The 25,243-nt window shown below is 58.4% G+C and overlaps 1 protein-coding gene across 5 annotated transcripts; it reads right to left on the bottom strand.

Moving 5' to 3' along the window:
* Nucleotides 1–342: 342 nt before the first annotated feature.
* SRL (sarcalumenin) lies at nt 343–24,728 on the bottom strand. Of its 5 annotated transcripts, none has more exons than XM_021540797.2 (8): nt 24,590–24,724; nt 16,039–17,046; nt 14,377–14,472; nt 13,387–13,482; nt 10,179–10,214; nt 5,525–5,641; nt 4,580–4,813; nt 343–4,003 (listed from the first exon to the last, which is right to left on the bottom strand). In XM_021540797.2, exons 1-8 carry the CDS (start codon nt 24,648–24,650, stop codon nt 3,192–3,194), a joined length of 2,460 nt encoding a protein of 819 aa, XP_021396472.2. In that variant the 5' UTR covers nt 24,651–24,724; the 3' UTR covers nt 343–3,191. The 5 variants fall into 5 exon arrangements, with proteins under 5 accessions (XP_021396472.2, XP_021396471.2, XP_021396473.2 ...); XM_021540796.2 differs by having other exon boundaries at nt 14,377–14,475; nt 24,590–24,723; XM_021540798.3 differs by lacking the exon at nt 10,179–10,214 and having other exon boundaries at nt 14,377–14,475; nt 24,590–24,728.
* Nucleotides 24,729–25,243: the final 515 nt, after the last annotated feature.

Raw genomic sequence — 25,243 nt, 5'->3', positions numbered from 1 at the left:
ATGGTCCCTGACCCCTGCCTTCTGTCATGGTGCCCAGACAGCATGTGCTGGGGCAAGTGGGATCTGTCTCACCAGGGAGGATCACACTGCCCTGAGGCACAAAGCAAAGGAGTTGGGGTTCACTTTGCCTGTATGGCACAAGGAGTCAAGTTGGAAAAACAGCCAAATGACTCAGGCATGGCTGGCATGTCCTGTACAAGGGACAGAGGCCAAAGCTGGGGTACAGGGAAGGAGATGGGAGTTCCTGCTTTGCTCCCTGCAGCTGCACCCCCCCAGTCACCCCAGTTCCAGTGCACTCTCTCTCACACCAGGAGGAGAAACAAAACAAGCATCTCCAGGGAGTGTGTTTGGAAAATAACAGGTTTTATTAGACAGGCTGATGTTCAAGCTGACAGTTTTATCCCAATGCACTTGATCACGAGCATCTACAGGGCCTGTGTCCCAGCTCCCTCCCTCCCATGAAGCTCTTAGGCAAGATGTTCAACCCCCCCACATTCTGGGGTAGGTGGGGGGGGGCGTTGGGTTTCTGAGCAGAATGAAAATGTCTCCCTGCTCCCCATTTTTCCACTCCCAGATTCCCAGAGGTCTCCTAAGAAAGCTCAGTGAGAATTGGGCTGGGAACTGCAATCCTCTTGGGACTGACAGGCACCTGGATCTGTGGGAGAGGAGGCATCTCAGTGGCATCATCTCCCCGAGGCAGCACGGAGCTGGGTCAGTGTGTGTCACAGGGAACAGACCACCAGTGCCGTGGCTTTGGAAAGAGAACCCAAAACAACCACATCGGGGGGGGAAGGGTTTTGGCTGTCATGGGGGAGCCCCATCCAGCACACAGGCCCCAAGGCTTTGCACAGGGCGTGCAGGTGCTGCAGGGAAGAGGAAGGAAGGAGAGGAGAGAATGAGGACTGGAAAATAAAGCAAGATAAAAGGAAACCAGAAAAAGGGTGGGGAGAACGATGGGAGTGGCCTGAGAGCAGAGTAACAGTGCCTTCAAGGTCAATACTCCTTGTGGGACAGGGGGCCTTTCCCTGGGTACCTCATGGGCTTTAGGGCAACAGAGGAACAAGGAAAGAGATGGTGCAATACAGTGCTTGCAAACAGAAATGTTTAAAGGCCTTTGCTTTCTGTGACAGTGACACACAGTGTGGCAGCAGAACAGTGACAACATCAGCCAGTTTCTGTTGGTGATTCTATTCCATTAGCTCTTAAAAAACCATGCAGACCAGTCCAACAGAGGAGAGTGAACGACAGATGGAGAGGAAAACTGATGAGCAGCGGGATCATGGACAAGAAAGAAGGAATAACAGTGGAGGGGCAGCAGCACTGGGGCAGGTTTGAGACCTCACAGTACTCACAAGCACATCCCTTCTCTCCAGACTGCTCTGGCTGCTGCTCTCTCTGACACTGCTTGCCTTCCCTTGCACCCTCTGCTCCTTCTGCACTGCAGACAAAATCTCTCTTTCTGAACCACATCCTGCCCTGTGCTTGGACGTAGATTTCGGTCTCAGCTTCATTAGTTCAAATGTCAAGTCCTACCTTGAAGCAGAGGCCAGGAACATTCAAGTCCCTGCAGCAGCATTCCCTCAAACTCACCTGGGCTCAAGAGGACCTCTTCATTGCAGTGCCTGGGGGACATGGAGCTCTCCCAGGCCTCCTGCCATAGCTCACGTCCTGCTGCACATGTGGGGATGCCCTTCACACCCTCCCCATCACAACAGAGCCTTCCATTCCCAGCTTTCTCTTTCCCTCTTTCACTCCTTTTGCCTTTTTCTTGCTTTAGCCAGCACCTCCACATCCTCTTGCTTCTGTTAAAGGTAAGTCCCTTTTCTCCAGAGGCTTCCTGGAGAGCAGTGCTTGCTGTGGGTGTTTGGCAGGAGGAAGGACTTTCAGCAGGTTCTTGGTGGGCTTGTCAGTGTGCCATCTGTGGTGTCTGTGGCCTGGCTGGTTTGGGCTCAGCTTGGCACACAGCAATGCTGTCCGTGAGGGCCAAGTTTCAAGGTCAGCTGTCCATGGGGAACTTCACCCTGCTCAGGTGCTTCCAAAGCAATACTCCTTCAGGACTGAGCACCGATGCTCAGAGATGAGCCAACAAATGGCTAAAAAAGGGAGGAGTTTGGAAAGCAAGCCCCAGAAACCTGCCTGGACTGTCCTGGGGAGGACAGATCAGCAGGTAGGCAAAAGGGATGTGGCCTTTTTAACTTCACAGCTAATGACCTCCCCCTTCCTGCCTCCCTCCACAGAGCACAAAAACACAGAGGGCTGACAGAGAAAAGAGCGACATGGACTTGAACAAAGGCAAACTGCCAAACCCTCACCCTTGGAGCCCTGCTGGTCCACAGACAAGACTTGCTAGCATGGGTTTTGAGGTTAATGACACACATAGGCATGAAGTGCCTTCTTCTGTGCTGGTCCAGGGAAGGAAACCCTGCTCACATCTCCTTGTGGGACCATCTGATTTGGGGTGCTGGCTCTCCAGCACAGCTCAGCCAGTGCTGGCTGCTCCTTTCCATCTCATTTCTTCTTTTGGCATGGACTTGCAAATCCCATCACAGCTGCCTGTCTGGGGCTACAAACACCCCTGCAAATGCTCCTTCTTAAGTCAAACACCCGCATGAAGGCTGCAGAAGATCAGCTGAGCTGTCAAGTGAAAACAGAACTCACCAGGTGACCTAGAGGTCTCAGAAATAAAAACAAGATCAATATTTGTTGAGATTTGTAGCAGGTTTGTGCCTGAAAACAACAGCTGGGACATGGCGTCTCTTTCCTTGATCAGTGCTCCCGGTGATGCCTGGGTTAGTGTGTCACTGCTCTCCCCTGTGCTCTCACGCCGTGCCCTTGTTCTCACTCCCTTGTGGCTTCAGAGATGCAGAGGTTGAAATTCCTCTTCATGCACTCTTGGCACCAGTGGAAAAGCAGCTGCAGTCCTACCCATGCATTGCTCATACTTACAGCTTAAACATTGCCTTCTACTCAAAAGAACAAAGATAAAATGTCAGGAATTCACAGTTTTTATTCTCTTCCTTATGCCCACCCATCTTCCCCTGCCATCGATGTCAATGACTCAAAGTCCTCATCGTATGGTAGCCTTTGCCAGCGCGGCACTCAAAGGGTTAACAAACCACGGCTTCTTGGACAGATAAGACATAAGCTCATTCACCAGTAGGAACACATGGACAGTTGGGTTGTGGATCACCTTAGGGTTTCCTGTAACGATTCTTTGGGGTTTCGCCACAGCCAGTGACGTCACAGGAGAGGACATTGGGCTTCTTCCCCAGGCCGATGCTTCCCAAGAGATCGGGAAGCTCACGGGTGATGGCCTTCTCGATCTTCTCTAGGAAACACCCTCCCATGTAGGAACACTGCTGAGATAGCAGCTTAAAACTGGTGATGGGATTGATGCCAAAAAAGTCCTTGTAAGCCTCGCGGTTGGGGAGGTCAAATTTGCTGACATTGGTCTTTGCCAGAATGGATTTAAAGATAAAGAACCTGTCAGGATCCTCCACAATGTCCCTGAACACCAGTTCTCCATCGCTAAAGAAGGTCATTTTGTCCTTGTAGGTCTGTAGATAGCGATCGACCAGCAGGGCGTGGATGCGCACACGGATGGCGTGCTGGCGGATGAAGGCAATCTTGTTTTCCATCCTGTTCTCAATCACCTGGTTGAGATCTTCCAGGAGCGATATCTCTTCTTTGAGGAACAGGTCTCTGTGGGTTTCTGGGTGGTAGTCATGGGGCCAGAAGGAGCTAACGTACACCCTGGGCGGCTCTGTGACGTTGATGAGAGGAGCCAAGCTCCAGAACAAGGCGCCGTAGACTCTCATCAGCTCCTGGGTAGCCAGGCTGTCAGCTTTGTTCAGGATGATTCGGATCTGAGACTCGCGGCCCTTCAGCTGACGAAACAGCATCTCCAGCTCCAAGCCCACGTCCAGCTTCGTGGGGTCAAAGACAACAAAGATGAGATCGGCTCTGTCAATGAACCACTGGCACACGTCGTTGAACGGGTAACCTTGAGGAGAGGAAACAGGGAAATCCAATGCAGGATGAGTCCCATCACCAAGAGATTGATAAACTGTGAACCTGCTGTGCCTCAATCCCCATTTGGGTTGCATGGGTTGTGAGGCACAGTGGACTTCCCCTGTAGCCTAGAACCTCCTTCTCACACTAAAACTACTTTGGAGCTTCTCTTCACAAAAAGCCATCTATGGGTGTCTGGGCCTGGGACTGCTTGTCTTGCTCACCCTTATCTCCAGACCTTCCTCCTCCCTGATGCTGACCACAGGTTCCTAATGTTCCTGTGAGCAGATACTGAATCACAGGATCAGAGAACCATTATGGTTGGGAAAGTCCTCTAAGATCATTGAGACCAACCATTCCCCCAGCACTGCCATGGCCACCAGTAAACCATGTCCCCAAGTGCCACATCCACACATCTTTTAAATCCCCCCAGGGGATGGTGACTCCACCACTGTCCTGGGCAGCCTGTGTTGTGTCAAGACTCCATTGTGCTTCAGCCACCTTTGTCACCTCAGATCATCATAGCACCCTTTCTGGGGTCCCTTAGATGAACCCAGTGAACCCCTACCTCTTTCTTGCTGCTTGCGGTTTTCAATGATGCCTGGTGTGTCCACAAAGGTGACTCGCTCCAGCAGTTTGTGGGGGACCTCAATGCCTATCAGCTTCTCCAAGAAGTTCTGCCCAAACTTCTCCAGGGGTGAGAAGGAGCGGGCGCTGTCAGCAGCCATCACGATGCCCTCGATGGTCTTCAGCTTGGGGCCATGCATGATGACAGTGAACTCAGAGGTGGTGGGTTCTGCCCCTGTGCAGCAATGAGAGGAGCAGGAGAGGCATGAAATCCATGCCAGGCTATGGACACAACAGGGCTGGCCTGAGACTGGGAGGATTGTGTGCTTCTCAAGAGATGCAGGAGCAAGGCAAGCAGCATGAAATTCCTGCCCTGACTTCTTGGGAAGATGTCAGTGGCGTTGTTTTCTATGGGGACTGGTTTCTCTGGAAGTGACCTGACTGCACAAGGTGTCATGGAGAACCGTCTCTTGGGAGCCCTCATTACCATAGCACTGATCTGGCCATGGACATTTGCCCTTAGCTGTGAGATGACATCCGTGGGAGCAGGGAGGAAGGAAGGGGAATGGCTTTTCTCCTGGAAGGGTGAATTAGCTGGCTGCACGTAAGGAGGGATGGGGAGAAGAGAAAGGTGAGCTGCCTTTTTGACATGACTGCTGCTCACGGGGTTGGGAGCTGCGAGCCCTGTGCTGCAGGATGACGATGAAGTGGGAGAGGTGCTCTCCTCCACTCGATGAAGTGGGAGGGTAGACAGGCTGTGATGGGGAACCTCTCCCTTCACATGGCACCGCAGCCAGGTGGCACGGAGCAGATCCCTCCCGGCCGTGTGTCTTCAACCTCCCAGCTGTAAGGAGGGATTGAAGACACGCGGCCGGGAATTTCTGACTGCACGGATGTGGCGATGCAGGTGTCGGCACCCCCTTGGGCAAAGCAGCGAGCGAGGTACCTGTGTAGAGCTGGTAGGGTGTGTTGTCCAGCCCCAGGAGGTAGTTTATCATGGAGGATTTGCCGACGCTCCACGGTCCCAGGAATAGCACCATAGGCTTGGAAGTGATCTCCCCATCTGCGGAGAGGGGAAATAACAAGAGGAAGTGAAGGAACAATAGCCGTCGCCGCCGTGCGATTAACTCCCGGCTGTAACGAGCATCCCGTCCGAGCTGCTGCCGGGCAAGCAGCCGCCCTTCGGGGCCACCAGCCATTCGCCAGCCAAGGCAGCGCCCGCCGGCTGCGGGAGCGGCCCCGTGCTCTGCGGCAGAGCCCACCTCGCTGCCTGACCTTCTCCGAGGTCAAGCCCTTCTTAGACTACGGAGGACTGGAAGGTCTTTTGAGCCTCGTCTCGGTTTGTTTGTGGTTTAGCCGGGTGAGTCTGGGGCTGGCGGCGGGGTGGGGGTGCTGTTTGAAGGCAGCCGCCGCAAAGCACGGGACGTGCCAAGGAGGAGGAGGCCATGCGGCAGCCGGGCCGACGCCTGGTGCAGAGGGAGCTGCGCTGGGTTCGGGAGCAGCGCTGCGGCGCGGGGCTTGGTAAGCGCGGTGCGAGCCTCGAGCCAGCTGCCTGCAAGCCTTTCCACCGTGCCCCTGCAAGGACCTACCCCCGGGCCGTGCCTCCCGACCCTCCGGCCGAGCTGTGAGCTGGGTGTGAGCCTCCAGCTGGATGTGGGGAGGTCAAACAGCCCCGCTTTGGGCTTGGGGAAAGGCAAGAGGAGAGTGAGCTATAGTCCCCATCCTGCATCCTTCAAGTCACGCAGTTTTCTCCATAAGGATGGTGACCCGTCTCCGTGCCATGCCATCAGTCCAGGAGCACAGAGGTCCCTGGACACACGCAGCCAGCGCCCCCAGGAGCAATCCCTGCTCAAACAGGACTCATGCAATCAGCTTGTGTCCACACTGCTCGCTTCCCCAGCCCCCAGGACCCCAGGTAGGCAGCCGGTGGAGCCAGTGGAGCCCAGGGCCTATGCCAGCCCTCAATCTGTGCCCGGGACACACGGGAGCCTGTGAGTCTGAAACAGGACAAGAATAAAGAGGACAAGAATGGAAGTAAAACTGGGTGAGTTCCCATTAATGAAAACCAACCCCATCCGATGCTCGGGGCGGGGGGGGGGGGGGTGCATCCCGTTGTTGCTAGCAGTTGAGCCAGGGGATGGATGACACCAGAGGAGCCGGGAGCTGCTATCTCAGCTGGAGCAGAGCCTTCCTCCATGGCCCAAGGCAAGGAGATGCCCTGGGCAAGCTGTGCTGCCCTCAGCACCTTCTCTTCATCCCCATGCCTAAGGCAGAACTATTTTCCATTAAGTATCTGAGAGCCCCTGGTGCTCCATGACTGCCACCCGTGCAGGTGCCAGCAGCATTCCAGCAGCCCAGGGATCCATCTCCAAGGTGGGGGAAACCACAAAGCCCCCATGGTGCTGAGCTCCTGCCCCGAGGGTGCTGGAGGGCACTGCATGGCAGCTTCACACTGAACTCATCTGGTCATGGGAGCAGGTGCTGGGGAGAACATTCCAACCTCCTCCTGCTGTATGTGTCCATCACAGGCTCATCGTGTTATCTCTGGAGAAGGGAATGGGCTGAGCCACTGCTACATCCTTACAGCTCATCCCTCCTTCACAAAGCAGGACAGCACCTCTGAAGCAGAGGATGCACAGCTCTTCCTGCACCCTACTCCCTGCCTGGCAGCTGCAGGAATCCAGCCTTGTCTTCTCACATGGGACCAAAACAAGTGTTGAAACCTTGGACTCTCATTATTAATCATTCCTCTGCCGCCGCTGCTCTGCTCTCTTGCCAGCTTTAATTAGGTTATGGATGGTTGTTATTATTACTATTATCCCTGTGATGTTGTGCCAGAGGTTTGGGGTGTGTCCCTGTGTGCTCTTTCATAACACATCCCTGGCCAGGTGTGACTGTGTGAATGTGGGCATCTGTGAGCTCCGGTCCTGCTGCACATCCCCCTCTCTGCTCCGCGGAGCCGAGGTGGGCAGCGACGTGGGCAGCCCCCCTGCCTGGTCACCCACAGCCCCTGCAGCACCTCTCTGCCTGCCCTGGGCTGTGTGGGCAGTGCCGGGCTCTTGCAGCTCTGCAAGAAGTGCAGGAGCTGCAAGGATGTGAGGCCGGCTATGGATTCCCTGCTGCTCTCCCAGAGGCTGGGGGAGAGGGAGCATCTCCCACCCGGGATGGTGCTGGCGTGGCATCTGTCCCTGCTGTGCCCCCGTGCCGTGTCTGTCCGCAGCAATTCGGGTCAGCCCGATGGGCCGGACGGCGGAAAAGAGCCGGGGCTCGCTGGCGGCCGGGCGGGGATGGCGGCAGCTCCATCACAGCGGCTCTCTCCAGCCACCCTGTGGCTGCTCGCTCTCAGCTCAAGCTCAGACGAGTCTCAAGCACATCCCTCCGCAGAGCCTGCGTCTGCTTGGGCTGCTCAGCTCTAGGCATAAGAGCAGTTCGGATGTCCGAGTAGTTTTCTTTCCTAGAGCAGTGGCTTTCTGTGAGGTTTTGCCATGTGGCAGTGCCAGACTGCCCTTGGCTGGAAGCAGTGCTGCTGTGGGGTGGGGAAGAGACAGCCCTGGGGAGAACTTAGAGCTCCTTCCAGTGACTAAAGGACATCCAAGAGAGCTGCAGAGAGACTTTGGATGAGGGTCTGGAGTGACAAGGCACAGGGAAATGGCCTCACACTGAGAAAGGGCAGGGTTAGATGGGATATAGGAAGAAATTTTGAGGGTGGGGAGACCCTGGCACAGGTTGTCCAGAGAAGCTGTGGCTGCCCCTGGATCCCTTGAAGTGTCCAAGGCTTGGATGGGGCTTGGAGCAACCTGGGATAGTGGAAGGTGTCCTTACCCATGGCAAAGGGTGAAACTGGTTGGGTTTTAAGGTGCTTTCAAACCCAAATAATTCCATAATACTATGATTAATCCTGGGCAGGGCCTTGTCTCTCCTCGTCCTCAAGCCCAGCAGATGTGCCTGTTGTGGCTTCTCCCTCAAGTGCAAGTCTGTCCTGAGGATGCTGAGCAAAGCAGAGGACCTAGCAAAACCTCCTTCCTCTCCTGGTTCAGCTGAGCCACAGGCACCAAGGTCGTCTTTGTCCTCAAGCCACCCAGGAAGGCTGGAACACCTGGGGAGTCTCCCAGCATCACTCATACTTCTGTCCCACTGCTGTGCCACAAACACTACCGTCCATGTGCCCATGGCACGGATCCAGCAACCCTTGGAGGGCACCCCTTGCTCCCAAAGCTTCCAAATCCTCGAGTATCCTCACAAGATGTGTGCCCACAGACGGAGGGACCAGCCCACGTGGCTGCAGATGGCCTGTGCCTCCCCCGTGTGTCCCCCCGTGCCTGTGCCCACCCCGGCAGCACGTGTGCGAGCGCCTGAACCCGAGATGAGATAAGACAGCTATCGGAATATGCTATAAATACCCACAGCCCTCTGCACTGCTGGCACGCTGGCACGGCAGGGAGCCACGAGCTCACCAGGCACCGGCAGGGCTCTGCTGTGCCTGTGCCCAAAGGAGCCTGGTTTGCCAGGGTCTGGCAGCGTGGCCGTGGGGCAGGACAGGAGGGATAGAAGATGGGATTTCCCTGCAGGAACATTGTTCCCCGTGGCTGAGCACCAGGCCCAGGGGAAGGGCTGGGTGTTGGCTGGCATTTCTTGGACTGTCTCCCATCTCCTGATCCTCCTGCGGGACCTGGCAGCACACCCTGAGCAGGATAGGCAGGGAGAGGAGCCAGCTCGAGCTTCTAAGGGGGCTGAGGCTGCTGGGCAGGGGCCAGCCCATGTTACTGGGACAGCTGCTGTGGGATCAGGGGTGGACATTCAGGAAAGTTTCTGCACATAGGAGAGTAAAGGGTGGGAAGAGATCCCCTCTATAAGATGAGCTATCATCTGGGCTCCTCCAGTTCATGCTCTGGGTGAGAGATCAACCTAAAGGTCCAACACATACAGTCATGAAATTGTTTAGGTTGGAAAAGCCTTCTAAGATGACCAATTTTAAATGCTCTTGCAGCACTGCCATGGCCACCACTAACATCCCCAAGTGCTATATGCACAGGGTTTTTAAATCCCCCGGGATTAGGGACCCCACCACTGCCCTGGGCAGCTGTGCCAGGGCCTGATGGCCTTCCTCTGAAGAAATTTTCCCTATATCCAATCCAAGCTTCTTCAGGTGAAATTTGAGGCCCTTTCTTCTTGTCCTGTCCATTATTCCCTGGGAGCCGAGCCCGGCCCCTACCTGGCTCCACTCTCCTGTCAGGGAATTGAGAGTGAGTGGGTCCCCCCTGAGCCTCCCTTTCTCCAGACTGAGCCCCCCCATCTCCCTCTCACAGGAGTACCAGAAACGCCTTTGAACCCTGGCCGGAGGAATATGCTGCCTCTGAGTCTCCAACCAAGAGAGAAAGGTGTCAGTGAGAGCCTGGCGAGGTGAGGATTGGAGGAAGGACGCTGTCGGGACCAGTGCGGGCTCTGGCAGGGCCGGGGACGCTGTCCCGGGGGCGGCGGTACCGGCCCCGCTCGGTGCCCGGGCAGCGCGGCTGCGAGGGGCCGGGAGCCGGGGAAGGCGGAGGGCAGCGCGGAGCTCAGGCAGCGCCGGCAGCATGCAGGGAGCGGGCGGCGATACCAACCTGTGGCCGAGGAGCCCAGGGTGCGTCCGGGGTAAGCTGTTAGCGAGGGACACGGGGAGAGAGAAAAGGAACCGTGAGTCCGAGGAGGGATGCGACAGGCCGGGTGTGGTCCAGGACAAGGAGGGAACCGCTGGCCACATTCCCAGCAGGAGACGAGGAGTTACAGCCTGGGAGCGGCCTGCAGCTCCCAGGACAAGCACTGAACCCCTGTCTGCCCTGCAGGGCAGGGATGTGGCTCGGGGTGCTCTGCATCCCAATCCCTGCTCTGTGGGGTAACAACCTTCCCTGGCATCACCCACCGAGCACACGGAGCCCAACAAGCCAGCGTTAGACAGCCACCAACCCAGCAAGTGTCCTGACAACCCCAGTGATACAGGGTCACCTGGACCCAGCCCCTGTGGCTGGTGATGGCGTCTGGGAGGTCATTCCCTACACAGGGACTCTTGCTAATTAGCATACATCGGTAATTAGGGTCACCAGCATGCACCACAACCTGGTGTGACCTCACAGCAAGCTTTCCATGGCTGGACTGGGAGAATCCCTCACCCTCAGCTAGGGATAGTCCCTCCAAGCACAGAGTTGGACCCAGCCAGAGCATGTCTGCATCCACGTGGGATGGCAGAGCAGAGAGGCGGGAGGGTGGCAGGCAGGGAGAAGGAAATGGCATCTGCCAGGCTTAAGCAGAGGGTGTGTGGGAGCTTTCTGAGATGCACCCTGACAAGTCAGAATTGATGGTGACAGCCACAGCTCCCACAGGACTCCATGAGAGTTTTCACATGTTGTGGGGAGCAGAGGAACTCTTTGGATTACGCTGCAGTGAATGGAGCTGGTGGGAAGGGAGACAAAATGGAAGGCTGCCACGTAATGGAGGGGCCTCGGTGTTGCCACAGCACCCCTCTATATTGGTTTACACCTCCAAAGGTCACACATATTCCATGACAGGCCTGCCCCAAAGCTCCCCCAGCTGTCCTGCTCCTCCCAGCCAGTCGAGCTGGCCACTCTGTGCCCTCCAGCCTCCCTCCACCACGGAGAGGGGGCACAGGGGGGAGCTGGGAGCCCCTCTCAGCCTGCAGGGACAACACTGATGGAGTGAACCCGCTCAGGACACAGGCACTGTGCAGGGGAAGTGTTGAGAAGGCTCCCTGAGCTCCCCTGTGTCCTCACCTGCCCTCCAAGGTCAAGAGAGTTCCCTGGGCCAGCCCTGTAACTAATGTGCAGGTTTCTCTGATTACACTGTTAATGAGGGACTGGGGAAAGCTGGATCTGTGGGTATGAAAGGCAAACTGCTGAGCTGTAGGTTTCCAGATAGGGTTGTGCGTGCCAGGGCATGGCTGGGCTGTCAGAGATCATTCAAGAAGTTTGGTGTCCGTACAAATTTTTTGGAGGGGAGCATGGCCAGAATGTCTCACAGTTGAGACAAGGACTGGAGGCAGTGCAGCATCCCTGTGCCCTTTCCTGGGGGCCAGGAGGGGACTGTGGGTCACCAGCTCCAGGGTCACAGCACCATGAGGGTGCCCTGTAGGACACAGTGGGGTGTGCTGGGACCTGACCTGGGGACTGTCAGCCTGAGTGGTGGCTGTTGGCTCACCATGAAGTGGAACAGACCATGGAGTTAAGCTGAGGCCAGGAGGAACACCAGGGCCTGCTGTCCAAGGTGAGTCCTACTCAGGAGCTGGGTTAAAGGTTGTTTCCTCAGGAGCTGAGAACACCAGCAGGAGCCTGGGGAACACTTAAACACTTGTTTCCTTCCAAAAAGGGAGCAGAGAGGCAGGGAGGTGGATGATTTGGCATGGGATGGATTAAAGGAGGTGGATGCTTGGGCGCAGGATGTCCTGAGGGCTGGAAACTGCAGCTGGGGGCTGCATCCTCTGGCTGTGAGCAAAGTTTGGGGGTTAGAGCCCACCAGCTGCCCCTGTAACCCCAAACATCCTCCTAAACTGTGTCCAGATTGAGTTGACAGAAAACATCACAGACCAGAGCAGCTTGGAGAAGAAGTTGAGGTGTTGCCAGGGGACAGGCCAGCTGCCATGGGGTGACAATCAGGACATGTTGTGAACCTCAATTACCCTCCCACAGGGCAACTTCCCTGTGCTCCCCACTGGCTCTACACTGGAGATGGCCTGGCTGGGTAGGGAGATGTCCAAGCCTGCTTAGAGAATGTCTGGCCCTGACTTAGGAGTTGCAGGAGGGATGCCTGGAAAGCAGGAGTTCTGCTCTGCAGGGATGTGCCCCAGCTGAGTGTGGGGCCTGTGTGCTGGTGGAGCAAGGCCAGCTGTAAAAGAAAGATCTGTGAGGAGGGTGTATCCCAGTCCTGCCTCAACAGGAGGGAGGGCATGGCTCCAGGAGTGTGGGCCTGGACACCTGGGGAGGCAAGGCAGAGCTGCAGGACAAGGAGGACAACTTCAGGACTTGGGCAGGAGGGTGACATGGGCACAAAGGGACACTGGCAGCAGGAACTCCAGCAGCCCCTGGAGACATCTGGCCCTGGCTCCTGTGCTTGAATAGATACTCAGAGGAGAATTACTGCCGTGAACAAGGAAGTCAGACTTGGGTTTGAGCCATATGTGCTTGGAAAATGAGGCTGCTTGTGTTTCTTGGTTCACAAGAACTTCCTGTATCTTGTGAACATCTTGGGACAGGGCTGCACTTTCCTCTTCTGGAGTGACACATGTGTGACCTGGCTCAGCCCACATATGCCAGGGGCCGTGGGGACCTGCTCACCCCATCCAATGTGTCTGAGATTGCCAAGGGCTGGGAACTCCAACTCTCAGGATGAGTGAAGGCTGTGGAGCTTGAGGAACACCCTGCCCACATGGCTGTGTCCTGTACCCGGCAGGAAGGATGCCAGCTCCAGCCACCCCCAGGAAGCTCATCCCCAGCCTTGAGAGGTCCTGAGCTCCCTTGCCAAGCCTGTTTCATTGGGCCGTGATCTCTGCTTGGCAGGGGTACAGGGCATTGATGCTGAGCAGGTGGGAGACCCGAGGCAGGCAGGGCTCAGTGCTCAGCCCACACAGATGGCCCTGACAGCAGATGGGCTGAGGCAGAGGCAGGAATTCCTGCTGCTGGGTTCACTAGGGCATGGCCTCTAAGCCCAGCGTGGACTGGGAAGCTGCAGAGGAAGACACACTATCCATGATCTGCTCTCTGTGCTGTTATCTGCATCCCAAGGGCCTGGTGGTGCTGGAGACCCCAGTGCCCGAGGCATTACCTGTGATCTCGTGCTGCCTCAGCTCGTTGTATCTGTAGGAGTGTTCCAGGGGCTTGATGGAGGAGTGGTAGATCTTCCTCAGCCGCTGCAATACTCCTGGGGGGCAAAGCATGTGGGTAGGTGAGAGGCAAACCCCACCAGGCTGGGGGGCACCCTCCTGGAGCCATTCCCTGCAGGCTGAGGGTGGCCCAGCCATGGATCAAGGGACTTGGCTTACAGCTGAAATCTTGGCCAAACTGATCGCAGTCACACATTTTGCCTAGAGGAGTTGTGCCTGCCCCTGAATCCCTGGAGGTGTCCAAGGCCATATTGGTCAGGGCATGGAGCAACCTGTACTATGGAAAGTGTCCTGCTCATGGCAGGGGGGTGGGATGAGATGGTCTTCACCATCTCTCCCAACCTAAGCTGTTCTAGGATTTTGATGCCTCTCCCCTGCTAATGTTTTCCACTGGGCACTGTCCCCATCTGCTCCTAGCAGCTGATGGGAGGAGCATCCTCACTAAGTGCTGTTCAGCACTCAACACCCACGATCCCAAAAAGCCCTCCACTATGGTGCCAGGGCCCCCTGGCAAGGCCCCTGTGCTGCTTGCTAGAAAAAAAGGAGGAGCTTTTTCCACAGTATCTCTTATCACTGCCTTTCCAGCCCAAACTGCCAGCGGGGCCAGCAGAAGCAAACCTCAGAGTAGCAAAAGCCAATATATAATTGGAATAAAAATCCCAACCCTTTGTTACAAGTTGCTCCAGGTTTCTTTGAGCAGGGGTGTGCCTGACTCACTGTCTGCATCTTCCAGCCTCTATACTCTCCTAATTCTTGTATGGCCTCGGGGATGTCCTTAAAATACCTAAAATATGTTAACCCAAGAGCAGCCAAAGGGCTGTTATTGAAGATCTGGCATTACTAGACCAGCAAGAAGCAATGTTAATATCAAAACACAAGAGAAGGAAAATCCTGTCCATGGTCTTAGTGCACGGCATGCATGGCCTCCTCACCTGAGACATCATCGGCAGGTTTTTCCTCATTTAGCTTGAGGGTGTTCTCCAAGTGGGACCGGTCACGCTTGGTCGGCTCGCTGGCATCTTCAACCTCTTCTGGAGGAGAAAACAAGGAGAAAACCTGTTACTGCTGGAGGGGGGAACCCAGACAGGAGCTCACACAAGCGACTGCCAGGGAGAGGGCATGGGGAGCACACACACCCCGAGCCTGCGGGCACGCCATGCCCACAGCAGCCGCTGTCACCCTTGGCATGCCACGTGCTTTCCCTTTAGCACAGGCTCCTGGAGGCTGCCAGGGCTGTGGCTGCTGGGGACAGCGTCATAGGCAACTGCTTGGCTCCGAGGAGGGGCTGGCTGCTCGTGGGGAATGCAAAGGATGTGCCTGGAAGGGGCTCCCGGGGTTGGGATGTAGCACGAGCACACGTGGCAGCTGCTGCCCAGCAGGGCCCTGGTGCTTCCCCGGCAGCTGCGGCTCCGCGGGCCCGGCCGGGTGCGGGCTGTGCCCACCGCCCCGGAGAGCTGCACCAGAGCTGGGGACGTGGGCTCCGAGGCTGGGCTGCCTCCGGCTCCTGGGGGACAGGCCAGCCTGGCCCGTCCTGGCTGCGCCGCCTTTGCCGCTGGGGCTGTTCCCTCCCGTTCCCCACCCTGTGTCCATGTTCCCCTGGAGCCCCCTGCACGGCGCCCTGGCCCTCATGGCTCCCTACCAGGCGTGGGGAGCATGAGGCAGCTGCTTCCACTGGGGAAGGCACCCCGCTGTCCCCAAAACAGGGAGACAGAGGCGTCCTTGCCATGGAGGTGCTGGCACACCAGGAGCTTCCAAGAGCTTTTTGATATGGGGAGCTGGGTTGGACTTTAGCAAGGGTTTGGGGACAGGTCTGGGGACACAGGGAACAAGCAGGGCGCCACTAAGCCCTGAGACTGTGTTGAGCATCTGCTGAGTGTTGGGCTGAGGAAGATCTTTTGACTTGCCAAGTGAAGATGCAGAGACCAAACTGGGTTTGCCTTCTGGGTAAAATGGGAGCCTTTTTGAGCTGGGACGTTACAGATGAAAACAACAAAAATACTAATCTGGGTCCAAAGGTCACTGCCCAACCTGTGGGCCAAAGTCTACAAATATTTCTAGGAAATCGTGGTGGGGGGTGTCCCTTTCTCCTAGTTAGCCTTTCACTGATTGAGCAGGGCTGGTGCCTCAGCAGCTCATTGGGCTGGATTAGTTCTTCACACCTTCCCTACGAGCCAAGAACTGGTGGAGAGGAGTCCCACAATCCTGGGAGCATCCTGCCCCTGCACAAGCTGAGGGCCCGGAGGACTCTGTGGGTGGTTGATAAAGAGTCTTTAAGAGATCTGCGTGTGCTGAAAGGGGCCTGGAGGTTAAACATTTTATCCACGTCCACATGCCTGAGGAGAAATCATGGACTTAGAGTGGAGAGAGGGGAGCATCAGTCAGTTTTGGCACCGCTGCGATGAGTGCCCGCGTGATGGGCATCCTGCTGCGGCCTCGCTGCCCACGGCCGAGCGCTGTTAGGGGCGGGCAGGGAAGCAGAAGCGTTAAGAGAGGGCCATGCACTAGGTCAGGCTTAATGTGCCAAGCTCAGCTCCGCCGGGTTGATGGGAGGTCACTCTTGCTGCTACAGCACACCCACAAGAAAAGACTCCAACCTATCTGGCTGTGCCGGGTCTCGGTGGCAGCTGGGGTAGTGCTGGGGACCTCTGTTCCTGCCACTGGGGTCTTGTCTGCAGGGGGGTCTGCTGCTGCTGGGGGATTTTCCACCACTGCAGGGGGGTCTTCTGCTGCTGGAGGATCTTCCTCTGCTGTTGGTGGGTCTTCTGTTACTGGTGGGTCTTCTTTTGCCGGTGGATCTTCCACCATTGGTGGGTTTTCCTCTGCTGTTGGCAGGTCTTCTGCTGGTGGTGGATCTTCCACTGCTGCTGGTGGGTCTTCTGCAGCATCCCCACAGGGTGGGTGATGGCAACTGGCAGGGCCATCCCTGGCTTCTCCTGTGCCAGCAGCTGCTGGTTTGCTGTGGCTCTTTTTGTTGGAAGTGCTGGCTGCTTCCTCTTCAGCTGGCCTGTCACCATCTTTGTCAGACTCTTTCTCCTCCTTAGACTCTCCCTCTTCAGACTCTTCCTTGCTTCCATCTACCTCAGACTCGCCATGTTCACCTTCCTCAGACTCTCCTTGCTCGTCATCTTCCTCTAAGCTCTGCTCGTCCCTTTCCTCCTCTCCCTCAGGAGCGGATGCTGCTCTTGGCTCCTCTGTTTGCTCTTCCCCTGGCTGCCCTTCCTCCTCAGAGCCTCCTTTCTCTGTGCCGGGCTCCTCATCCTCCTGGGCATGGATGTCATCTTGTGTGCCAGGCCCGTGGTTCCCTCCATGATGAGCTGCCATGAAATCCTCCCCCGAGCTCTGTTCTTCCTGGCCCTGGTCCTTGCTGCTCTTCTCTGTCTGGCTGTCCCCTGGCCCCAGGCCCCTCCTCAGGCCGCCCGCCGGCTCTTTCTCCCCCTCTCCACGTCCCTCCTCGGCGACGCCGGGCAAGGAGGCATTGGCAGTGCCAGCGTCTTGCTCCTCCTCAGGGCTGCCATCGGCCGCCTTCTCCTCCAGGGGCTCGGTGCCTGGCGGGGGGCTCTCGGCAGCACCGTCCCCGTGGCCCGTGCTGGGGGCGCGCGGCTCTAAACGATGAGAACAGCGCAGTCAGTCCCACCCGTGCTGGCCCACGGCCACCGGGCACCCGCCAGGGCCCTGAGGGACGAGCTGTGCCTGGTACCAAGAGGTTTAAACTCTTCCCTAAGCCTGCTCCAACTCCAGCTCCATTTTCTGTCCCTGTTGCAAGATGTGTTTGTGGGGGGTGAAGCGGAGCTGGCGGGGGCTCAATGGCTCCACCAGCCCCGGCTGCTGCCCACCCCAAAGCACTGTAGGAAGGCGGCAAAGCTGCCCTAAAGATGGGGAAAGGAGTAAAAATGGCAAATTTTGAGGGGCTGTAGGCACTTGGCAGGTTAAAAGAGTCCTTCCCCAGCCCTGACTCAAGAGAGCATCACACCAGCCAAAGTGGGCGGTGAAATGAGGGAGAGGAGGAGGAAGGGGCTTCCTGGCATGAGGGGCTGCCCAGCATGGCCAGGCAGGGCCTAACCCTGGCCATGGGGCTCGGGAGCTATTTATTGTGAGTGTCCCTTCACTAGGAAAGCATGTGCCACGCCATGCTGCTGCTGGGGACACAATGAGTGTGTTCTGTGGCCCAGGAGAATCCATCCGTATTTTCCATAGGCTCCAACTGCAATTTAACATCAGTCAGCGGATGCCAAAAATAAAAGATCACGGCTATACTGTCTCCGTTACAAACAGTTGCTGCTAGTCTAAATAATCCCCCCAAACGTCTCATGCCAGGGGAGCGTTTCAGAGGAAAATAATTCCTTTGTACTCCAGCTGGCAAGCAGAAGCCAAGCAGGAAAAAAGGCCACCTCCACCAGGCTGCAGGAGGAGAGAGGGCACAACCAGCCCTTTGCTCTGGCTCCTGCTCTGTGTCCGTGCCGGAGCCACAGGACTGTGTCCAGCAGGACCTTGGCAAACTGGAGCTCACTGGGCTTGGCCACAGGGCCTGTGGTGACCGAGCACAGGAGGAGCTGGGCTGGGGTCAGTGCGGGGCCAGCCCAGACCTCTCAGCCCAGTTTGCCCCGGGGATGCCAGGGGTGGTTTTATCTCCCTGGGGCTGGTGGGGCTGTGATCTGGGATCAAGTCGCACTGGGAGGCCCGTGCCACGCCAGCAGCGGGCACTGGGAAGGACAGGCTGCCCCCAGCCTGCCCTCGTTGCCAGTGACTCTTGGTCCCCTGGCACAGCAGAGCTCACCCTGCCCAAACCGGATGCACAGGTCACCCTCGCTCTGCCCTCGCTGACCTCCCTGTGCTCTGCTGGCACACAGCTCGCAGGTTCAGCTCCCAGAAGGAGGGAGATAGCTGGGGGCAACTCCCACGCCCCTCCCTTCCACCCTGGTCCCTCAGGACACCTTCCTGCAAGACCCCTGGGACCCTGCAGGAGCCCCTTGAATGGAAATATCTGTATTTGACCTGCAAAGCCCTAAGTGGCTGGGGCCAACATGGCCCTGCCTGACCCTGGTGGCCCGGGGACCAGCTTGATTCATTAGAGGGTCCCCTCAGCTGATGGGAACAGGAATATTCTCAGTTTGGCCCCAAAATAGCTGGAGAGCTGGGAGAGGAGTGATGGTGAAAGCAGAGGAGGTGGTCAGGACGAGGCAGAGGAGACCATGAGAGCCCTCAGGGCTTTGTCTGGGGTCTGTGTGGCCCCTCTGATGCAGAGGGGTCATCACCCACCATGGGCAGGCACAACAGCAACGCCAATGCCCACCACGAGTCATCCCTCGGGGAAAAAGGGAGCTATCCCCCAGGCGCTGGGATGGGGATGTCCCTGCTGGAGTGCTGGTCACGGGCTGTATTTCCTGTGACCTTCAAGGTCTGACAAAAAGTCCCTGTCCCCTCTCCACCTCCTTCTCCCTGTTTCCCCTACATGGTCGCCCGATCCATGGTTGAATTGTGCTGACCTGCACATGGCGGGCCGATGAGTGCAAAATGGGCCGAAGGTTACGGGCTTAACACCCTCCGGAGGCTAAAAATACGGCACGGCAACTGTACGGGGCAGCGGGAGAGCGGCCCCGGCGGAGCCCCCGCGGCCGCTGGCCCCAGCCCCTCGCCCCGCTGCCAGCCAAGGCTGACGTCCGACCTGGGGGCCCCCGTGGGCCCCGGGAGGGGACAGCCACGGTGTAAAGTGACAGCGGGGCTCCCCGTGTTCACACCTTGCATTGTGCCAAGCAGATGGGTGGCATCGGAGAGGAGACCTCGCCCTTTTCCCCTCGGGGACCTGACCTCCCTGCGAGTCCCTGGCTTGCATTGCCCCTGCCCCCGCCTTTCTCATGCTGGGACTTTTATGAGCTGCCGGGGGACATTTTTCCGGCGGTGGCAGCGGGATGGAGACCCTAGGGCGCGGTTCTGGGTGCCGCAGGATAGCGTGGCTGCTTGGCACGCAGAACAGCCTGTGCGGGACGGGGCGGGCACGGCTGAACATCGCGGTGTCCCCTCCATCCCTCAGGGGGACGGAGGAACAGCAACGACCCGACGGCAGAACGGCTCCTCCAGGAGGACGGCGAGAAGGGACAGATGGGCACAGGTGGCCCTGGAGGGACACGCTCCCCCTCCAGCAGAAATCGGAGCCCTGAGCGTGGGGCCGGCGATGGTAGGGCTGCGGGGATGGCTTTTCACACGCCCCCTTCCCCTGCCCGATCCCAATCCCTGCTTCCCCGGGGGTATCATCCACTGGCTCCTGCAAGTCCTGGTGCTCCCCGTGTCCTCCCAGGGTCCCTCGGTGGGACCTTGTATCCCGTGTCTCCAACCCTGCCTTTATTCTGGCAAAGCTCTTTAAAACCTCATGGAAACTGACTGGACACAAGGAAGCTGTCAGGGAGTTGCTGGGATTTTCCAGCTGGACCTGCTGCAGACCCCACCTTTCCTGTGAGACCCCTTTTCATGGCGATGTCCCTTCCCCCCGGGCTCCGTGGGGCTCCCATGGCCCTTGCTCAGGGCCACCCTCCAGCTCGTGGCCCTGCCAGCCCAGGACCCGGAGCAGGAGGAGCCCAGCTCCAGCTCCAGCTCCAGTTTGGGGTCAGCTGGGCCAACACCTTCAGAGGGAAGTGTCCCACGAAGGCTCAAGCAGCCCAGGGAACTCAAGCACAAGGGTGGGGCTGAGGATGGGGTTGGCTCTCCAGACCTTTGTGCATCCCAAAATCCAGGATACCCAGACACATCATCACATCCCAGAAGGTTCATGATCACAAAACTCCAGCATAAAGCAAATATATTCCTGGTTTTCAATGCAGAGGGAGGTCTAGGAAACAGTTTTGTCAAACTAACTTGACCTCATTTGTACAGAATATTTTAAGTTTAGTTAAATAAAGTTATGAAGTGATTTGATTTCTGTAAATGGTTGGATAGAACTAGTTGATATTTTTACTAATATGTGGTAAAGAAACCTCACCAGGATCTACCAAAGGGTTTAAAACCAGGCTTGGATCTTTCTAAATAGTGATGAAAATAGGGAATCCCATCCTTCTGCAAGGTGTTTCCTTCACTGTCTTCCCCACTCTTAAGGTCTGTAAGGAACCCTGAACCCTGACTTGCAGAAGACACGAAGATGAGGAAGGTGGGAGATGAAGCACCTGCTGCTTCCTGGCTGAGGAGATCTGGGTCCATCGGTGAGCAGATGGCCAGGAAACATCAGGTATTTTGGCACAGGCAGGTGTCACGCTCTACATCGAGGAACATCCACCTGCAGTGTCACTTGCAGCCTGGGGGAATGCTGGGGGACCCAAGGGACATGCTGTGGCATGGCTGGGGCTGAAAGAGCTCCTTCTTCCAGAGAAAAGGTGTCCAAGAAGTTTCACTGTTCCTGTCCGCTGGCCTCCAGCCATGGGAGGCTTCACCAACCCACCCCAGGGACGTCCCCTGAGGGACATCCTCTGTCCATTCAAGGCCAGACTTCCTGGCTCCCCATCCCTCGAGTCATCCCAAGCATTCCTTGTCACCCAGTCAGTCACCCCTTGGACTTGCCAGCCTGGATTCTAATGCCTGATGTCCCACAAGATCCTCAAATCCACGGGAATGTGGGGGCAGACCCTGCCTGGCCATGCTGAGTGGGGGGACCCAGCCCTGGGGTCTGGCGTGGCAGCACTGGGGACACCAGCACGTGGACAGGGCCACACACCTCCGAGCCCTTTTCCACAGAGTACCCAGGGCTGTGTGACCCCAAGGGTCGAGCTGTGTGCCTGGCTGGCACTGCCAACACCCCATCCTGGCTCGGGGTGCCTGTCCAGACCTCCCCTGCCCCTCCTGCAGCCCCCACCGGCACAGGAGCTCACGGCTCCCTCCAGCAGTCACTTACAAAGGAAATGTCCCTGTGAGCTGGAAATAGCTGGAGTCCTGCACAGCCCCGGGGCTGCTGCTATTCCTGCAGAGCTCAGGGGAACTGGCAATTCCAGAAGAAATCTGGTCACCCTGACCCAGTGGCCAGGCTGGGATTTCACCAGCTCGGCGAGTGGGACACAGTGGGAACGTGGCAGGAGTGTTGTCCTTGGGCATGGCACAGCCCTCCCAGCCTGGTGCCAGCCCACAGAGAACTGCTGGTACCTCTGTGCCACCAGGGCCATGCACAAGCAAGGTCTCCTGGCATTCCTGCCAAGCTGGATGTCACCTACACACCGGGACAAAGATGGCTGATGGAGAGGGCAGAGCCATCACAGCTGAGCCAACCTGCCTGGTATCTGCTTTGCTTTGTTCAGCCAACACCTTTGGAGTAAGATGGGGCACCCACAGGGACCGGGGTCTCCTTGGGGTGAGGCACCAGGGGTGTGACAGGGATGGAGGTGGCACAAGCACCCAATGCACCCGAGGCACCGCAAGCCCCTTGTCTCACACACAGCCAATGGCAGTGCTGCCCACGGCTGTGCTGGTGCTGCAGGGTGGAGCAAGTCCAGTGAGGTGTCACTGGGACACAGAGGTCCCCACCTCTGGGGATGTTGGTTGCTGTGGGGGCCACTGGCCTGGGATGGTCAGGGTGGGGTGTCCCCATGGCTGCTGTGCCCAGGACCCTGCGCCCACACAAAGTGTCACAGTCCCACTCCCAAGATGTTCTGACCTGGGAGTGGAGCCCACCCTAAAGTGACACATTCCAAGGTGATGGAGAACACCCCAAGATGCCACAAGAATGTGGTGGTGGAGCTCATCCTGAGGTGACACCTTCCAGGATGAGCAGACAAGGACTCCCAGAAGCTGAGGCTGGCACAGATCACTCTGCTGTCACTAGGAGGGGTCTGTGCCAGCCCTGCAGTGCCTTGCAGGAGGACACCACTGTGCCAGGACTTTCCCCAAGTCCTCTCTCAGCTCAGAGGCGGTGATGGCACAACCCTTCCACTCAAACCCATGATGGCTGCAGAACCAAGGGATCCCCAGGGCAGAGCTGCTGGGCAGTGTCTGGGCAGTGTCTGGGCAGTGTGTTCCCCTGGGCAGGAGCAGATGGAGCACTGGGCGAGTGCTCTCACCATGAGCCACTGCCCAGCCCCACGGTGGGTGCTGGTCCCTGCCAGGCTCTCAGGAGCCCCGGGGAGCTTTGCCAGCCCCAGCCACGTGTGCAATGAGCTGCCTCAGCGGGGGCTGTAAGAGCACAGGCACAGGGCAATTCCCAGCCCCAGCCTCTGGGAATGGTGGCAGGGTCTTGGCAGCCTCAGGTGCCACTAAAGCCAAAGGACCATGCATTTCCATGATGTTCCAACAAAGCCCCTGGCTCTCCATTAGACTTTCACCCCTTCTCTTCCCATGGGCACCTGCAGGAAGGTGGGATCCCCCCAGCCCCACAGGCACCAACAGGGACTGAATGGGAAAAGCTGTCCTAAAAATGGAAAAAACACCCCTTCCAAACCACTTCCTGCACCCCAAAGGAGCCAGGTCTGAGAGTCCAGCTTGGCACCAAAGGAAAAGCAAAACCCTCACTGGTCTCTGAGGAGCAGAAGCATGGACAGAGACATGCCACTGCTTAGAGCTTTTTCGGAAACCTACAGTAGCGGGGTGAAATATGTGACCCTCAATAAAGAGGTGAGCACTTGAGGGTCCCCTCAGAGCTGCTCTTGGGGCTGCCAGACCCCCATGTGCCCCATGTGCCTCCTGGCCCCAGAGCCTCCTCTGGGATGGGGGATCCTGGTGCTGTGCCATGCCAGCCAAACCAAGACATGGGCTGGTGGTCGTCCACCATGGAGACAAGCTTCTGCTGTCCCACAAGGCCACCAGCCCCGCTTGGAGCGGCACCAGCCGCCAGCCATGCCCGCAGAGCACCTTCCCAACCCCCCTCCACAGACAGCACCCACCGCCCCATGGAGGTCACCCCACCTCTGTCGGGGTGTGTCGCCGGCCCCCAAACCCATTCATTCCCGAGAATGGCCCCAGATGTCCTTAAAAGGCCAAAACTCGGCGGGCCGGGGGTGCCGGGCGCTGGCAGCGGCAGCTGCGGAGCCCGCGCGGGGCCGCGGCGGCGGCGGCCGGGGGGGCGGCCGGGGCAGTGTCCCCTTACACGGCTGTTTCCATACTTAGCCGCCCCGCTCCCGGCTGCGCGGCCGCCGGAGCCCGGCCAGCCAGAGAACCGGCCCAAATTAACTCAAGGGCAAGCAAGGGTACCAGCGATGCCGCCCCGCGGACACCCGGCCGGGCAGCGGGCTGCGAAGTGGGGATGGCACAGCCCGGGGAAGGCACAGCCCGGGGAAGGCACAGCCCGGGGAGGGGGATCCGGGGTCCTCAGAGATCCCCAGCGCCCTGGCACCCCCCCTCACAGCCCAAAATCAAGCCACCACGGCAGCCGCAGGTGTCACCGCCGCAAGGCATGTCAGCGGCAGCGCGGCCCCTGTGCCCAGCGCGACTGCGTAAGAGGGACCCCAATCTGCACCTCCCGCCATCCCCTCCTGTCCACAGCCCCCCAGAACCTTTCTCTGCATATTTTGGGGTGGCTCTGCAGCCTTGGGAAAGGTGCTGGGGCGCCCAGACCGCTGAACCCCTGCCACCCTGTCCTGCTCCAGGGCCGGGCGCCCCAGAGCCGCTCTGCACTCTCGGTCCCACAGGCACACACGGTTCTATCTGCAACCCCACAGGACCCCCACAGACACCCACAGACCGACAGGTACCTGCAGCCTACCGGCACCCAGAGTCCCAGATGCGCTCACAGCCCCACGGGCACCCGTGGCCCCACAGGCACCCCCTCTAGGTACCCACAGCCCCATAGCCACCTACTGCCCCACGGACATCCGTGGCCCCATGGGCACCTGCAGCCCTACAGGGATCCCACAGCCCCTTGGGGTTCCCACAGCCCTGTAGGAACCCACAGCCCCACAGGCACCTGCAGCCCCGTAGCGACACCCAGCTCTGTGGGACCCCCAGCCCCATGGGGACCTGCCCCAGCCCCGTGGGGCTGCCAAAGTCCCAAAGGCACCCACAGCGCCGTGGGGACCCCATAAGCCGAGGCACCCTCAGCCTCAGAGGCACCCACAGTCCCACAGAGTCCCCACAGCCCCAAGGGCACCCCCGGCTCCACGGGGACCCCCACAGCCCTGCCAGCAGCCCCAGCCCCGGGTGCCCCCAGCCCCCGGGTGCCCCCAGCCCGGCGTGTGGCCGTACCTGCGGTGCCGAGGAGCAGGAGCGAGGCCACGCAGCAGCAGAGCAGGTTGAGGCCCTTCATGGTGGCTGCCAGGAGCTCCCTGCCGCTCGCTGCCTCTATTTATACGGCGGCGGCGCGGGGCAGGGCAGGCAGGGCCGGCGGGGCAGGCAGGGCCGGCAGCTGCCCGCACAGATGCTGCTGCTGCCGCTCGCAGGGGCCCTGGGCACGGGGACAGCGCTGGGACACAGCGGCAGCGCTGGCAGCGCCTCGTGTCAGGGATGCGAGGGCACCTCCGGGCATGGGGACCCTGGGCTGGCGCTGCTCGTGCGGGGTCACAGCCCCATCCCAGCGAGAGGAGAAACGGGTGCCTCTCTCCTTTCATTCGAATAAATTCCTGCAGGGCTCATCCGGGCGCTGTCCCCTCCAGAATCCTGCTGGTGTGGGGTAGCGGGGCTCCTTGGGCTGCCCCAGCTTCTGTAGCTCCTTTTGGGCTGAGCAGGGGTTTGTGGACAGGGAGAGCTGAGCATCACCGCACTGCAGTGTCCTCATCCGTCCCCGGAGGTGGCTGTCCCCAAGCATCGTGTCCTGGGCTGATTTGATGTCCCCTCCAGCCACCACAGGTCACTGACTCCAGGCAATGCCATACACCCCAAAGGAAACAGGCCATGTTCCTG

The sequence above is a fragment of the Lonchura striata genome, chromosome 16 (genome assembly GCF_046129695.1).
Source record: "Lonchura striata isolate bLonStr1 chromosome 16, bLonStr1.mat, whole genome shotgun sequence".
NCBI classification, from domain to species: domain Eukaryota; kingdom Metazoa; phylum Chordata; class Aves; order Passeriformes; family Estrildidae; genus Lonchura; species Lonchura striata.
This window is presented reverse-complemented; position numbering and strand designations above follow the sequence as displayed.